The 16,107-nt window shown below is 35.6% G+C and overlaps 1 protein-coding gene across 1 annotated transcript in view; it reads left to right on the top strand.

The window, feature by feature from the left end:
* The first annotated feature begins 1,976 nt into the window (after positions 1–1,976).
* The window catches only part of kermit (PDZ domain-containing protein GIPC-like protein kermit), a 120,894-nt gene continuing 106,763 nt past the window's right edge, over positions 1,977–16,107 (top strand). The window contains exon 1 of the mRNA XM_081742292.1: positions 1,977–2,510. Coding sequence (XP_081598418.1) covers positions 2,232–2,510 — 279 coding nt within the window. The 5' untranslated portion in view covers positions 1,977–2,231. The remainder of the gene's footprint in view (positions 2,511–16,107) is intronic.

Raw genomic sequence — 16,107 nt, 5'->3', positions numbered from 1 at the left:
TTTATAGTAAACTCATGATATACCTATCATAGTCTGGGTTCTGGCTGTCTCTCAGTTTTTACCTTCTAGATCCTCCACTGCTTAAGCTATTATTTATATATTTTTGAAAGTTTATAGTAAACTCATGATATACCTATCATAGTCTGGGTTCTGGCTGTCTCTCAGTTTTTACCTTCTAGATCCGCCATTGACCGTTAGTCGTGGAGATGTTAACGGATTCGCTTCATTAATGAACTCTGTCGACATAATCGCCATAGAGTTATAATATAGTATAAGAGGTTTCAGCTGCTCTTCTCGCTGAAATTGTGGCGACTGTGGCGCCGCCACTCAAGGGAGTTGGGTACCACGAACTACTAAAAGCAAGAACGAATCAAATGATTCAGAGCGCGCGAGTTTGATAGAATTAGCCAACGATACACTTAGCTACTGCCAGTAGCAGACGATGCAGTTAGTTACAACTCTAGCCGGTAGTGTCACCGAATCGACTTTCGTTGCAATGTTGGAACGATTTGAATTTTCATTAGGAATATAGGGAGCGGTTCATCAGTCTAATCAGTGATAATCGCTCTATCTATATCTATTGCATAATAATAATAATAATAATAATAATAATAATAATAATAATAATAATAATAATAATAATAATAATAATAATAATAATAATAATAATAAATATGGCCTAAATAAATAAATAATTAAAAATTGTCATTCGTTCAAGGGTTGTTGTGTGGACTACGTACGCATATACTAAAATTACAATCTTGCGTAATTCTTAACTAATACTTAACTTACAATCCTTCGGAATGATAGCCTTCGCTTCAACGCGCATTTTTTTTTTTTTTTTTTTTTTTTAGCTATCTATGTTGTCCTTTCTTAAATCTTTTGCCACTTACATTTGAGTCAATAAGCGTACAATCCTACAATCATATTGCTAGACCATTCTACTGGCATGTTGAAATATGCAATATATTGGAAATTTTCTGGTTTTGGCATCAAACTTTCAATTCCTATTCGGCTCAAAAGCTCTTGGAGGCAGTGACATTATTCTAATTTTTAACAACCGGTTCTGCATAGATACATAGATAGATAGATAGATAGATAGACAGAGAGAGAGAGAGAGAGAGAGAGAGAGAGAGTAGATGGATAGTTATAATTCTCTTAGCAAACAAACCATACAAGATAGACAAAAGCAACGTTTTACTGGATACCACAAGTGACAAGCAAAGATCTACACAGCACCCTAATTCAAAGTGGTGTGGGGAAATTAGATAGCACTGTGAATATCTTTGTAAGATAGATGGTTGTCAAAAAGTGTTAATAATGATGTGTATTGGTTTCAAATATAAACAACTTTCACCACTACTCTCATGTGATTCCAGTTCTCATTTTTTATATCTGACCATTTGAGATTAGGAAATAAACGCTTATACCTCATTCTCAGAAATTGTATGTTTTAGCCTGTTTCTAAAAATTAACAGAATTTTTTAAAAACAAGGATAGTTAAACTAAAATTTACTGTTCTGGATATAACTGGGTAACAATACTGTTATGTCTGGATACAACAAACAGTTCTGCGAATTCGAAATATTTTAACAACCAGTTCTAGCGAACTGGTGCGAACCACTTCTTGAACGATTATAATAGTGACGGTGCCTATACAGAAAAATAGTATTATATGTAGACATGTTTAGTTAGCATCACAATAAAATACAATTTGCTTTTACTTTTTGAATTATTCTCGGATGAGAAAGATTACACGCAAAAAATATATATAAAATATTATGAAAGTAAAATATAAGCAATCAACAGAAAAGTAAATAATATACCTAGTATAATATATAAATTTATTTAAAAAAAATCTTTTTGAAAAATTGGGAAGTAAAAGTAAAATATATAAGAAGTTGGTAATACTGCGTCTGACATCACGCATCTACTCTCTTACCACCTGTTGGAGCAGCAGGTAACAACAGCCGCGATATAAAATCGTCATTCGGTAAAGAGCAGAGGAAGCTGCAGGTTTGGCGGAATTATTTCAGTGTCTCTGAGTTGATAAGAATAGTGTTAAGTGGAAAGGGTAACAAAAAAATTGTTTAAAGAGTGTTTTATATTGTTAACAGAAAAGAAAAGTGCATTGCACTGCTTGCAAAATATATATAATAAAAAAGAAAAAAACTTGTGATTCATTAAGTGTGTGTTAATATATATTTATATTTAAATTAAAAGCGTGCGCAATGCCGCTTTTCGCAAAAAAGAACAGCAAACGGGATGATGTGGATTTAAATCATAATGGTGATGATGTGGACTCGCGGCGTCATCATCATAATGGTGGTACTCCAGTACATCACGAGTCCCCAACCTTGGACAAGAGGGAAGCCCCAGTGCAGCGACCAAAATTGGTGTTCCACTGTCAACAGGCGCAAGGAAGCCCCACTGGACTTATTTCAGGATTTTCCAATGTCAAAGAATTGTATCAGAAAATTGCAGAATGTTATGACTTCCCACCGGAAGAGGTAAGTACATATATTGTAGCTACACCCTTTGATTTTTTTTTTTAATGTTTTTATTTTAATTATCATGAACGTCAAGCCATGAGCTTCAGCATAGTTACGATTTTAGAGATACTTAAGATTGTTTACAAGCACATAATTTTATATATGATTCTATTATATCTAGGAAGTTTAACACTCCAAAATGGATTTATAATGCGGTTTTTAAATATTATAATGATTCATTAAACAAATATCGCGTTTTAATGATTATAAAGCTAGTCGAGTGTTTCAATATGTGACGTTTATTTTGCATATGACTTCGACACAGCTATAATAATGCTGTTACTTTATTCAAATATACATACAGGGTGTCTCAAAATCCCCTGACAGGGTAACTCTGTTATTATCAGAGTTACAACAAAATGTAGTTTTCAAATATGATCTTTCCAATCTAAAGTGAAGGAATTCTTTAAATCGGACGAGCCGTTTGGGCTGTATACTCTTTATGCGCCCAATGTTAAGTGATAATGTAACGTTGCCATTTACCTGGACCCACAACATGAAGTGAATGTGGGCATGTTTGAAATGGGGGCTTGTCATCGACACGCTAGCGTAAAAGATACAGTAACTACATTTACGTATGTTGTGGGTCCAGGTAAATGGCAACGTTGCATTTTCATTTAACATTGGGCGCATAAAAATTGTACAGCCCAAACGGTTCGTCCGGTTTAAAAAAAATATTCACTTTAGATTGAAAACATCATATTTAGAGACGGTTTTCCCTCTTACATTTTGTTGTAACTCTGATAATAACAAATTACCCTATGTCAGGGGACTTTTGAGACACCCTGTATATATATAATTTTATTACATTCTTATGACATTATTCAGTGTAACTGATATCAAAACTACAATAGAAAATATTTCCGTTTTATTGAATAAGCGTAGCTGAACGGCTAGTATTTTTGCTTTGTAATCTGGAGATCCGGGTTTAAATCACGCCTTTGGCCATTCTTGCCCAATTTTTCCCCAAGAAATTCCTCCTTTCAATGAGATGAGTGTTGTAATAGCACTTTAAATACCGGTATAAGCTTTACTGACTTTCTTCTGCAATTTCTTATTATGTTTCGTTATTAATTGTTTCTGGTTTGCAATGTTTTCACAGCTTTATAGCTAGATGACTAGATACATAGTCATAACTAAATAAATGATAGTATTTTCTTACACTTCAAGCATTAATACGATAAAACTTGCTTAGTCTGTAGAGTATCAAGGAAATTGATACGCTAAACATCTCTTAAATCATCTTGCATCTTGTTCTTCCATTTAATTTTGGCTCTTGGGGACCGCGGTGGCTCAATGGTAGAGCGTTCACCTCTAGTGCTGTGTCTCAGCTCGCACCAATTTGACTTTGTAGTGGACAAACACCGTGTGGGTGAGTTTTCTCGTGATTCTCTTGTTTCCTCCCACTTTCTTCATTTCATCCATTTCTCACCAGCACTGTCTCTTTTAGCCTAGCCGGCATAACCATGGGACGTAAAACGTAAAGATTTCATTTCGTTTTTCATTTTGGATCTTCCCCCCTCTTCTTTCTTCTAGTCACCTCTATCTTTTCAATCCTCTTTCCTATATGGACCTGATGTTATTGTGATCAAAAATTAACCAAAATGATATTTTGTTGCTTAAAACTATCTTTTTTTAAGAATGCGCACGAGACGAGACGAGATATAGATCTTCCAATAAGGAGAAATATACATTTTTCGAGTCGAGACATCACTTTTACATTACATTTTCGGAATGAGACAGCCTCAAATCTCTCGTGTGCGTCCCTAATGGTTTTGGATAATATACAGTGAAGTGTTAACAATAATTCACGTTGTAGGATACCAGTGTAATTAGTTATATGGTGATCAAATTTATGTATTTCACTTAATGACTATGACAACATTATTCAGCATAACTCATGCCAATTGTGAAACTGTTAAGAATCTTCACTACAACGAAATTAAATTATCGTTAATTTTAGAGTTTTTCTGTAATATCTTTAAAACAAATAAAACTATTCGAAAAGCAGAAACGTAGTGAACTAGGCAATACGAGTTTGCATGTGACACCGTTATCACAATTCATCTATCTGCTTTCGAGATTTAACACTTTTTTTTTTTTTTTTTTACGGTTTCTGTAAATAGCGGTATACCAAAAGCAGATAGGTAAATTGTGGTAAAGGTATCACATGCAAAATTGTATTGTCTAGTTCACTACGTTTCTGGTTTTCGAATATCTTGATTTGTCCTGAAGATATTACAGAAAAACTCTAAACTTAGCAGTAGTTTAATTTCGCTGTACGCCCCATAGGTATGCCTTTTAGGCTAAAAGAAGAGGATCAATAATAAAAGTTAACAAATAAGAAGCAATTGGTGGAGTGTGGAAGGAAATGGGAGGTCCGCGAGAAAATCTAGGATATGATATTGTCCACCACAAATTCGCTTGGCTGCGGGATCGAACCATGGACCCCTCGCACCAGAGAGGAGCTTTCTGCCACTGTTTCTCCTGTAAAAGTTACGATTGTTTTTTGTCTTTTGCTGCTTCATGTTATCAGTGCTGTTGTCAGTGGTGTTGATGATATCAGCATCACAGCTTGGAAAAATATTCCTCTCAAGGACGGGGAAAGGCGTCAAGAAATCTTTCTACTAATTCGTGATATGGATTGTCACTTTTCTCCTTTAAAAAAAGAAAAAAAAGAAAGAAAGAGAAAGAAACGGCAATTTCTCAAACTACGAAGGTTCATACTACTGCCATCTTAAGTAACTTCAACTACAGATACAATTCACTAAACAAAAACGTTCACTGTATGTTTATTTTAAAATATTAATACGTAATACCAGTTTCGCCAAGTAACTGGACATATTGGCTTCATCAGGCACTATAAAGTCTCTGATGTCTCCTAGAAATTTGAGTACGGGAAGCATGGCCGTGCCGTGGAAAATCAGCGCCCGGGGCGACAGTATACGACGGCGCCCCCATACATATATTCCAATCAATTTTTCCTATCTTTTTCCTTTTTTCTCCCAAATTTTTCGCACCCCCTTACTTTGGCGCCCGGGGCCGTCGTCCCGCTCGCCGCCCCACCCACGGCACGGCCCTGACAGGAAGGAACAGAAAAGATCAACATTTGATACTGTTATTTTCGTCTATTGATCCACTTTCTTAAAATGTGATAGTGAGAGCTTCAGAGTGGTAATAAGAAAATTTCAGATGATTCGAAAACATCCTGCACAATATTTTCAATCCATAATATTGGAAAGTAAAAGGAAATAAAGCAATATCTTCAGTATAGTAAGTATTTTTTTAAAAAAAAGTAATCTTTATAATGTTTGTGTTTCATTTATTCAATGTGCTAATCTATATACATTATTTGTACTTCAAGAATGAAAGTAACTACACTGTAGTATATAATTACGTTATAATTAATCATCGACAAATGCACTATCATTGAATGACTGTAAAATTACGGTGAAATAAATAAAACAGAAGGAAGAAAGACGATACAGTAATCGAAATGAAATGAAATTTTTTTAGTGTAACGTCTCACTGTTATGCCCTTAAGGTTTAGGAAGGCGGGATGATTAAGGAAATGATTAGGGTAATATTATAATTTTATGTTCTTCCACCGGGGATCGAATCATTGGACCAGTGAGAAGGGCGAAGAGAAATATTTAAGTTTTACGTCCCACGGTTATGTCGGCTAGGTTAAAGGTGAAATGACGAGAAATGAATGAAATAATTGAATGAAGAAAGGGGGGAGGAAGCGGTAGAACCACGACAAAACCCACGCACATGGTGTTTGTCCACCACAAAGCTCACTTGGCACGAGATGGAATCGAACCAAGGACCCCAGGCACCAGAGGTGAACGCTCTGCCACTGAGCCACCGCGGCCCCTCGACGGCCAATGAAGTAACAAATATGAATATAACGATCAGTAATAGTAAAGTAATTTTTAAAAAAATATATATTGTGGCAGCTCATTTGCTAGTTATTCCTTGTGTTTTACTAAGAAGTTTACGAAATTTAATGGCCATCTACGTTGTTCTAGAAGGCAACCATTCGTCGCAAATTCTAATACTTTGGCTGTAAATAAACATTTCAATTGGGCAAAGTAGGAAATCCAAATTAGTTTGATCTAATTCCAACTGGATAGTTTGATCTAATTCCAATTGTGGGTACGAGTACAGGTCTTTTCAAAATCTTTTCAAGAAAGGTGAGTGGCCAGTATTTTTAAAGAACACTGTACATTTTTAGTCATTACAATTCATTTGTTTTGTCCTCTTTGGTGACTCCTATGTTCCATGGGATTGCAGCGTTGGCATTTTAATTTAGAAGATATTGAAAATATATTTTTGATCCCTGAAATTAATCAAGAAGAATACAATTAATAAGAAAAATTAATTATTATTAATATGTAAATTTTCAAGAAACAAATACTTGAGCATGATGTCATTATAAAGCGGTAGTTAATTCTTGTCTCTTAAGTGAAAAGTTCATTTTATAAATGAGAAAGACCTTGAGCTTAAATCTACAAAACTGTTTAACCTTACAGTAGATTTTTCAGAGAAGCTTTTTTTTTTTTTTTTTTTTTTTTTCAATCATGCCTTAAAAACCAGCACTTTGCATTGCTGACTATTCGAGTCCTAATGCATATCATTTCTGTCAATATAGCCTTGGTTTCATTTCCCAATCCGATTAAAGAGGACACTGTGATTCAGTGGCAGAGCGCGTACTCCAGGTGCGTGCCTTGTTTCGATCCCTGACAAAGTAAGTATATGGCGGACACATAATGTCCATGGGTTTTCTCAGGGTACTCCCGTTTCCTCCACATTCTCATTCCACCAAATCTTCCATCATCATTCACTGCCTTAATCATCGTCTCCCTTAGCCAATCGTGGGACGTTAAACTGAAAGATTTTGTTTTCCCAGTCCTATTACAAATCTGAGTAATATGCAACGTAGGTTACAATATGGATATTTTGGTTGCCTAACTTTCAGAGGTAATCGTTCCTTAAACATTATTTTTCGTCCATAATTTGATTTTCTTTAAGTAGTTTTTGCATTAACCTACAATTTGTCTTGAAAACATTAATAAACACTTTCAGTTACGATGAACGGGATTAACATTGTATACACAGTATATCACAAAATCATCCAGTTAATATAATCTTTAAAAGTATTACGGTGAGGTCAATCTGAGCCTGAGGGCAGAAGTAACTCAAAATTTGTCAGATACGTGACAGTACGGTACTTCTTGCCTTGTTACTGCTCGTGTTAGTAGCAATTTATTTACAAGTTTTTAGTTTCAAATCGGGACATATTTGACCTCACTATATAAGCAGTAGATTTTGACCAATCATACATATCAGTTAAGGATGTATGATACGTAATTCTTATTGATTTCACAATTACTTTTCACCAACTTAAGCAACTTCTTTAACCCTTTAAGGACAGGTGTGGCAATCCAAATTGTTCGATTGAGGGATGTGGAATATAAACAAAATCTGGATGAAGAAGACAGATATGGTTTATAAGCCTAATTTGCGTTTCATTTGTCAAATAAATCATTCTATGTATTGCAATATAATAAAACTTCAGTTTGAAAATTCGTCCTTTTTTCGTCTCTGAAGAAAGATTTATTTAAAATAGCCGTCACTCGAGAGTTAAATTGTTTATTGCCTAACCAGTGTTTCTTTCAGAAGAAATGTCCCGGGGGGCATACTTAATATTCCGGGGGGAACTCTTGGTACTATTATATTTATTATTATATACGTATTATGTTGGTCTCCTCCGGGGGCACTCTCAGAGCTCCGGGGGGCAGTGTTCCCCAAAAACATGTCTGGAAGAAACACTGTGCCTAACAATTCGATTTTAGGTTTTAGACGTACAGTTTTGTTTTATTATACATATACTATCTACTTTATTATATATAAACTAGCTATATTAAAATAATACAAGTGTATGTAATTAAATCTCACAAAAAATATCGTTATCATCATCTAATTAACTATCTCCATGTCCTATAGAACCCGAAGGTTCAATGCCGCGTTCACAAAAGCTCTCCATTGATTTCTATCCGTAGCCAATTGGATCCAGTTTCTACTTTATATTCCCATTTCTGCGAAATCCGTCTTAATATTGTCCTCCCATCTGCGCCTAGGTCTTCCTAATGGTCGTTTTCCGATTAATCTTTCAGTTAAGACTTTGAAAGCGTTTCTATTTTCTTTCATTCTCGCTACATGACCTGCCCACCTGAGCCTCCTGGATTTGATTACCCTAACAATGTTTGGTAAACCGTATAAATTATGTAGCTTCTCGTTATGAAGTTTCTGCCATTTCGCATTCCCCATGTGGGTTCCTGTCATCATAGCAAGGCACGTCCTCAGGTTACGTATCGAGAAGACCTGTCTTCGATAGAGGTTAGCTGCGAATATACTGAATAAGCAGTCGCAGACAGATGACAATGAGTGATCCTACAGCTTGGGGGTTTGGCATGAAGCTAAGAACCTCATCCTGTTAAAAAAAAAAAAAAAAAAAAAAAGGCATTTGTTCAGAAATATTCATATTGTTACCACCATAACATACAAAAACGTTACTTCTAGTGTGGCATATTCCACTCACAGAAATAAAAAAAAAAAAATGAAAAATGAAATGAAATCTTTAGTTTTACGTCCCACGCTTATGCCGGTTAGGCTAAAGGAGACGGTGATCATGAGAGATGAGTGAAATGATGGAATGAAGAAAGTGGGAGGAAACGGGAGAACCCCTAGAAAACCCACGAGCACGATCACAGAAATAAAGTTCAGAGTCGTACTTACTGAAATAAAGAAAAAAATGGTTCTATCAAACCATGCCTTATTTAAGGATATTTTATTTTTAAAGAGTTCTCAGTGCAAAGAAGAAAATAAACACCATAAACATACACTGAAAAGATAGGAACATCGATTGCTTTTTTTTAACTCACAACCACTTCTGTTAAGATCAATCGTCGACACATCAGTTAAATTTTTAAATCGGCATTTTCCTGAGACTTGCGATTGAGACATAACGATTGCGATAGTTTTAAATTTGCATTTGATTGATTGATTTATTTATAACCAACGTACCACATATTCATTATTTAAGAGATGGAAGATACAATTCCGGGATTTTAACCGTCTCCTCTGGGTTAAACAAGCAAATTCATTCGGGACAAGGCGTAGAATTCCTGTTTTATCTTGTCCAAATGGAGACAATTGGAAACTCTACTACGGGGAGATGAAGAAACTCAAGCTCCTTCCCTAAGAATACCTAAGAAATAGGAAGAAATAGTTTCACAAACAAGTGAAGTAGTTCAAGTGGTAGAACGTTGGCTTCGCATTCGGGAGGTCGTGGGTTTGATTCCCGCTGCAGACCATTCTAACTGAGTTTTCTTCAGTCCTACCAGGCAAATGCCGGAATGATACCTACTAAACAGACCCTGGCCGATACCTTCCCAAATCTTTTCCATTCTTATTGTTGTTGTTAGATATCCAGTATAAAATGACCTCTGGGCTGTATCTGGTGATCGTTAAATAAATAAATACAAAATAAAATAACGTATAAAAGTTTATGATAGAAAAAAAAATCGAGTTTCTATCTTATATTTTTCTTCGATTATAATTCCGTGTACCTTTGTCGTGTATGTAAAAGATGCACAATCAGGGTGTAATTTACAATGCAGCTGAAAGATGCTGCATGAAATTCCTTCGTGTATAAGTGAAATAGGCTCATCTGAACTATAATCTTGTGTTGGAAGTGTATGATTGGAAATCCCACGCACACAAGAGCTGAATAAATATGACTGAATTGCACAAACGTTCACTTGTGCACGTCAATTAGTGTTCCTGCGATATACAAGCACTCTGAATTCTTACAATACCGCTCGTATCTAAAAGTCAGATCCTTGACGGACGGTAACTTTGCATATAGGACAGAAGAATAAATGAAAGCCGCTTCACGTCCCGGTGCCCACCTGAAGGTCAAAAGAACTGATTTCCAAAGGGAATGACTTTAATGCGTTCTTTGGCCGCTACTTTACAAAAGAAATCTTCAATGGATGCGTGCACTTCTCAGTAGAAACACTTTAATTCTTGACAAAAAAAAAAAAAAAAAAAAAGCTCTAATTATATTGTCGTAGGTAATTGTCTATAAAGATGTGGATGTTGTTTTTGGTCGTTGCGTTTTGTGCGTTAAATATAAAACCAGAAGCAAGTACGCAGAAAGAGATGATCTTTTTAAATGTTTTGTGTACTTTGTTTTAATTGTACAGGCATCAGCAAAAGCCCTTCTCATACGTTGCCAAGTAACCTGTCAACGAGTCTATTAATTCGAAGATGCTTTTCTTTAATTTGCAAATAGTCACGTTCTTTTTCTATTTGGTTTATTTCATTAAAAATTAAGAGTCAGGAGTATGCGTGGGTTGACGTTAAGTCTACTAGTTGTTAATTTTGAGTGACTTTATATAGCTACTTTAAACATTTTAACTTCAGTTCTGAAAAGCTTCAGATAGAGAAAAGCTCTAAAAGAAGCCTGAGATAGAGATCAGTTCTGTAAGAAGCTTGAGATAGAGATACGCTCTGAAAGGAGTTTCAGATGGAGATAAGCTCTGAAAGGAGTTTCAGATAGAGATAAGCTCTTAAAGGAGCTTCAGATAGAAATAAGCTTTGAGAGAATCTTCAGATAGAGATAAGCCCTGAAGAATCTTTAGATAGAGATAAAAACTGAAAGGATCTTCAGATAGAGATAAGCTCTAAAAGGAGCTTTAGATAAAGATAAGCTCTGAAAGGAATTTCAGATAGAGATAAGCTCTGAAGGATCTTCAGAAAGGTAAGCTCTGAAAGGAGTTTCAGATAGAGATAAGCTGTGAAAGGAGTTTCAGATAGAGATAAGCTCTTACAGGAGCTTCAGATAGAGATTGCAAAAACGAAATATGTCCAAAATAATCTAAAGTGGACTTGATTCCCTTGTGCACAGAACTCGACATTTGGAGCGCAAAATTTTCGGTTTTGACCAATCTTTGAAATGCAATTGGGGACTTTTTGAAACAATTAAAAAAAAAAAAAAACTTCTGACTACACTTATCTGTAGACGTTGACTATGGCATCTCATCGTCCGTGACCTTAGCAACAGAGCGTTTAGTTTCTTTTTTCCTTCCAATGGAAAAGGAAAAATGATAAAAGTATGGCATAAATTTATGAACATACTATTGGTTAGTTGGATTGGAATTTAGCGCCCTTTCCAGAACTGAGGCTATATGATATATACATCTATAGCTTAGAATTCAAATCACAGAGCTCCCACCGAGAATCGAATCCAGGTCTTCCTCATCGAAGGCGTTGTGCTAACCATACAGTTACAGTAGAGCTGATAAATATATTCTTATCAAGTATATTCATATTATGTCAGCGCTTCCAGTACCGAGCTTGATTGAAAGAAAGAAAAAAAAAAAGCAATGAAATTAGCCGTTGAGTAGCCATGTTTAATGTACCCTGTCCCTTGTTCAACCATAGGACAAGTAAGTTCGTGCTGGATTGCATTGTGGCCCTGAGCTTTTCAGAATTTTTGTTTCCTCGTGCTAAGCTATCTGCATTCTATTAATTCTTCATTCTAACTCATTCATTTGTATTTATTATTTGTCCTCTTTAGCTTTGTAATTCCAAACTAGGGTGACGTGTGGACTTTGTGGTGGACAAACACCGTGCTCGTGGATTTTCTCGGGGTTCTCCCGTTTCCTCCCACTTTCTTCAATCCACCATTTCATTCATTTCTCATAATCACCGTCTCCTTTAGCCTAACCGGCACAACCGTGGGACGTAAAACTCAAAGATTTCATTTTATTTTCAAACTAGGGTGAATGGGTGAAAGTCCAACAATGGTGCAAGACCATTGAGAGATTATATTGTATAGGTAAAAAGGTTGATAAAAAAAAACAATTATTCAGTGCATCATCGTATGGAATTGAACCCGAGTCTACATGCATCAAGGCTGACATCGAACCCGGGTCTACATGCAGATGGCAAATTAGTTCGCCATCTGCATAGATGTATCAAATGCGTAATACATTTCATAAATTGAATCGGTCTCAGCCGCCTCATCATGTTTCTTTTGATGAAAGAAATTATATTAAGTAAAGATCAACGAATCAAGGAAGAAGAGAGTAAATTTCTAACTGAGCCTATTAAAAAAAAAAAAAAAGTTTTAAACTGTTTGATATTCTTCATGGAACCTTTATTTATTTATTTATTTATTTAATCAAACTAATTAAGAATGGAATTTGTCAGCATTGTTTTTTCTGCGTGCGGTTATGGATGAAATCAATTTCCTTACTTTTTTTTTTTTAACTCTGTAAATATGAGAGAGGTAAACTATGCATTAAAGATGGATATTTGAAAAGGTTATACTGAACAAATTAATTAGCGACAAAGAAAAGGACTTATGCCTCTCTGTCAATACTTTCACTCAGAACTCAAATACTGTTCTGTAAATATGAATTAAGACTCTGTATAAATGCTTTTAAATATGTCTTCGCTCTCTTGAATTTGTTTTCAGCTATTACAGATAACATTTAAGTATCACGGTAAGTCCTTACTGGGAGTTTGATTGAAACAAGTGCGTCACTTCCTAGTTGCAAAATCTTACGAAATAAATCTTAATTTCACACTTTTCCTCAACTATGTATTTTTTCAACTATCTTGAAGTAATTCTCTTACGAGGACCACGATTTTTATCACGAAAAATATCTTGAAGCATGAATATATATTTTTCTTATTTTATTAATACACATTTAAACAAAATAATGTAAGATAAACAGGTAACAATGTCACGTGTACACCACGTAAAGGAGTTTGGTTTGCATGGCATAATAATTAATGAATATTGAAACCGGAAGTTATAGTAGATTTCTACCACTTCCGGTTTTACTAGAGAGATTAGAGTAGGGTTGGAATATATTGTTGAGACGCTTGATTGTAGAAAACCACTTCTCGATATCCATTACTGTTCTTTCTGTATATCAATCAATGCTAAAACCGGAAGTGGTTGATTTCTCCTACTTCCGGTGTGAATGAAGGGCGAAAAGACAAGGTGGTATCGATTTAGGAATATGGTCACGTGATACTGTCGCAGCTCATTACAATTGCATGAGGTGATTTCTGTTATCTAGGGAGGATTCTGTCTATTACCTCGATTGAGTATTCAAATATTTAAAGAATGGAGGCAAATATAGATGTTTCGGGTGTAAATAACAACTTTCCGTGTAAGTATCTTTGTGTCAGTGCAATCAATAAATGCAGAACTTACAAGTATATGTACTTAGGGATTTGTTTCTTCTGGGAGAAGGAATTACCCTCATCTCCTTAGAATTGCTTCAAGGTTATTTGACTATCCTACGCGCTTTTGGAACTCCTTCGCGCTTTTGGAAAGGAGACCTGCGTTTCAGGTCCGTATCCACGGGGGAACTAGGGGGGCAGGCCTCCCCTAAATTTTCACTGCCCCCTAAAATTTTCATGGTAGGCTTGCAAATTAACTATAATATGGTGATGAACTATAATATGGTTGAGTCGGCCTCTTAACTTCTACTGGGCCCCCCTACATTTTTAGGCTGACTATGGGCCTGCCGCGTTTGACACCCGATGGGTGAGCTTATGAGGTTTGTATCTCAAATTAAGCTGTAGATCCGTACCTCATATAGCTTCAATGCCTTAAAAAAAAAAGGCATTTAACTCCAAATCAACCAACCCTGATCTACCCTAAATGTCAGGCCGCGGTGACTCAGTGGTAGAGCGTTCATCTCTGGACATTGGGACCTTAGTTCGAACACCGGGTCACACCAAGTGAATTTTGTGGTGGACAAACACATTGTGTGGAGGTTTTGTCGGAGTTCTCCTGTTTCCTCCCACTTTCTCCATTCCACAATTTCATTCATTTCTCATCATCACCGTCTCCTTTTGCCTATTTGGCACAACCGTTAAAGGTAAAACTTAAAGATTTCATTTCATTTCACTATCCTATATATTGAATTCCACTTCACATCTACAATTTGCTGGATCTGTTATCTGAATGTTGATTCAGATAATGCGTTACTAGTTAAAATGTGTTGTTTTCTGTGTGAAAGAAAGGATGTTATTTCGCTCACGACTTGGAAGCATATCTTTAATTTACTCTCATCCATCCATTCAGTGGAAAGGAAGAAAGAAATTTTTCGTTTTAGCAAATAAAGGAAATGAATAGGCAAGTAGTATCCTGTCACAAGACCTAAATACCAAAGCTATTTCGTTTTCTTCTTCTGTGCAACTCACAATCGTCTCTTTTTTCTTTTTTCTTTTTTTTTTTGTCTGTTTGGCGAAAAAGAAAAAAAATACTTGTAACATGATGATAAAGAGGATAAAATTGCATAACTAAACATGTTGAATATAATTTTTTAAAGACAAAAAATGTCAGTAGATCTTACATCAGAAGGCATCCTCTGAGAGAAGTGCAAAAATGTCATTAGATATTATCTTATCGTTTAATATCACATTTTTGTGAAAAAGAGAAAAGTGTGATAAAATGGAGATTAGAGTATACAAAATGGTGACTGAAGCAATGGCGACATTTGCAATCCAATGAAATTTAAGAAGAAACACAATCTGAGTAAGAGGTGACATTTTAGCTAACCATACGAATTGATATTAATCGTTGTACTAAGTATTATTTTGGGAACATAGATTTTTTTTTAAAATGATGCATGAAACAAGTTGATTGTACTGAAAAGAATCCATTATTGTACAAATATGCGTAATCCTTATTCTTACTGCGGAAATCAGTACGAAGTATACGTCATCCATATGCTACCTACGTACTGAACTTTTCCCCGCTTGATGTTCCATCATGCCGTTTCAGGATGTCTGACACTAACAGTCTTCTTATATTACATACGTATATGCAGTGGCGTATTTACGATTTTCTTTCGGGGGGGGGGGCTTTGCTAACTTTCGGGGAGGGCTTTGCCTGAAAATGTGAAAATTCTGCAAGACATTTCATATACTTTACTATAGTAAGTAAGATTTCGGGGGGGGCTTAAGCCCGGAAGCCTCCCCCCCTAAATACGCCACTGCGTACACTCTGTAAAGAAAAAATAGCGACACTTGCTCGGATATGGTTTTCTCAACATACTTTAATCAATATGATTTTTTACATGAATTCCTGGTAATATTACAATGCATATTCCTAATGAGCAGTTCATTCTTAATACTTGCGCCAGAGTTTCAGGCTTTTGACATGAATTTAGTGAATTTATATGCATATATAAGTAGCTATGTGTATTTTGAGCAAAATCGTTTGTAGGAAGAGTAATACATAAAACTGAAAAAGATCAACAACAATAGCAGAAAACAAGAAATGGAATTTATTTAGGGTAAGACAGATTGTGTGCAAACATCGGGAAGTACGATACACCAAACTAGTATTTTGTATGTGCACCATGGGCTTCCCGCACTGCAGCGAATCATCGGAGCCCTTTGCTAACAAAGCTATTGCAAAATGCAACCTCGATATCACGGAATAACACCCAGA

The sequence above is a fragment of the Thermobia domestica genome, chromosome 16 (genome assembly GCF_964235325.1).
Source record: "Thermobia domestica chromosome 16, izTheDome1.hap1.1, whole genome shotgun sequence".
Lineage (NCBI taxonomy): Eukaryota > Metazoa > Arthropoda > Insecta > Zygentoma > Lepismatidae > Thermobia > Thermobia domestica.
This window is presented reverse-complemented; position numbering and strand designations above follow the sequence as displayed.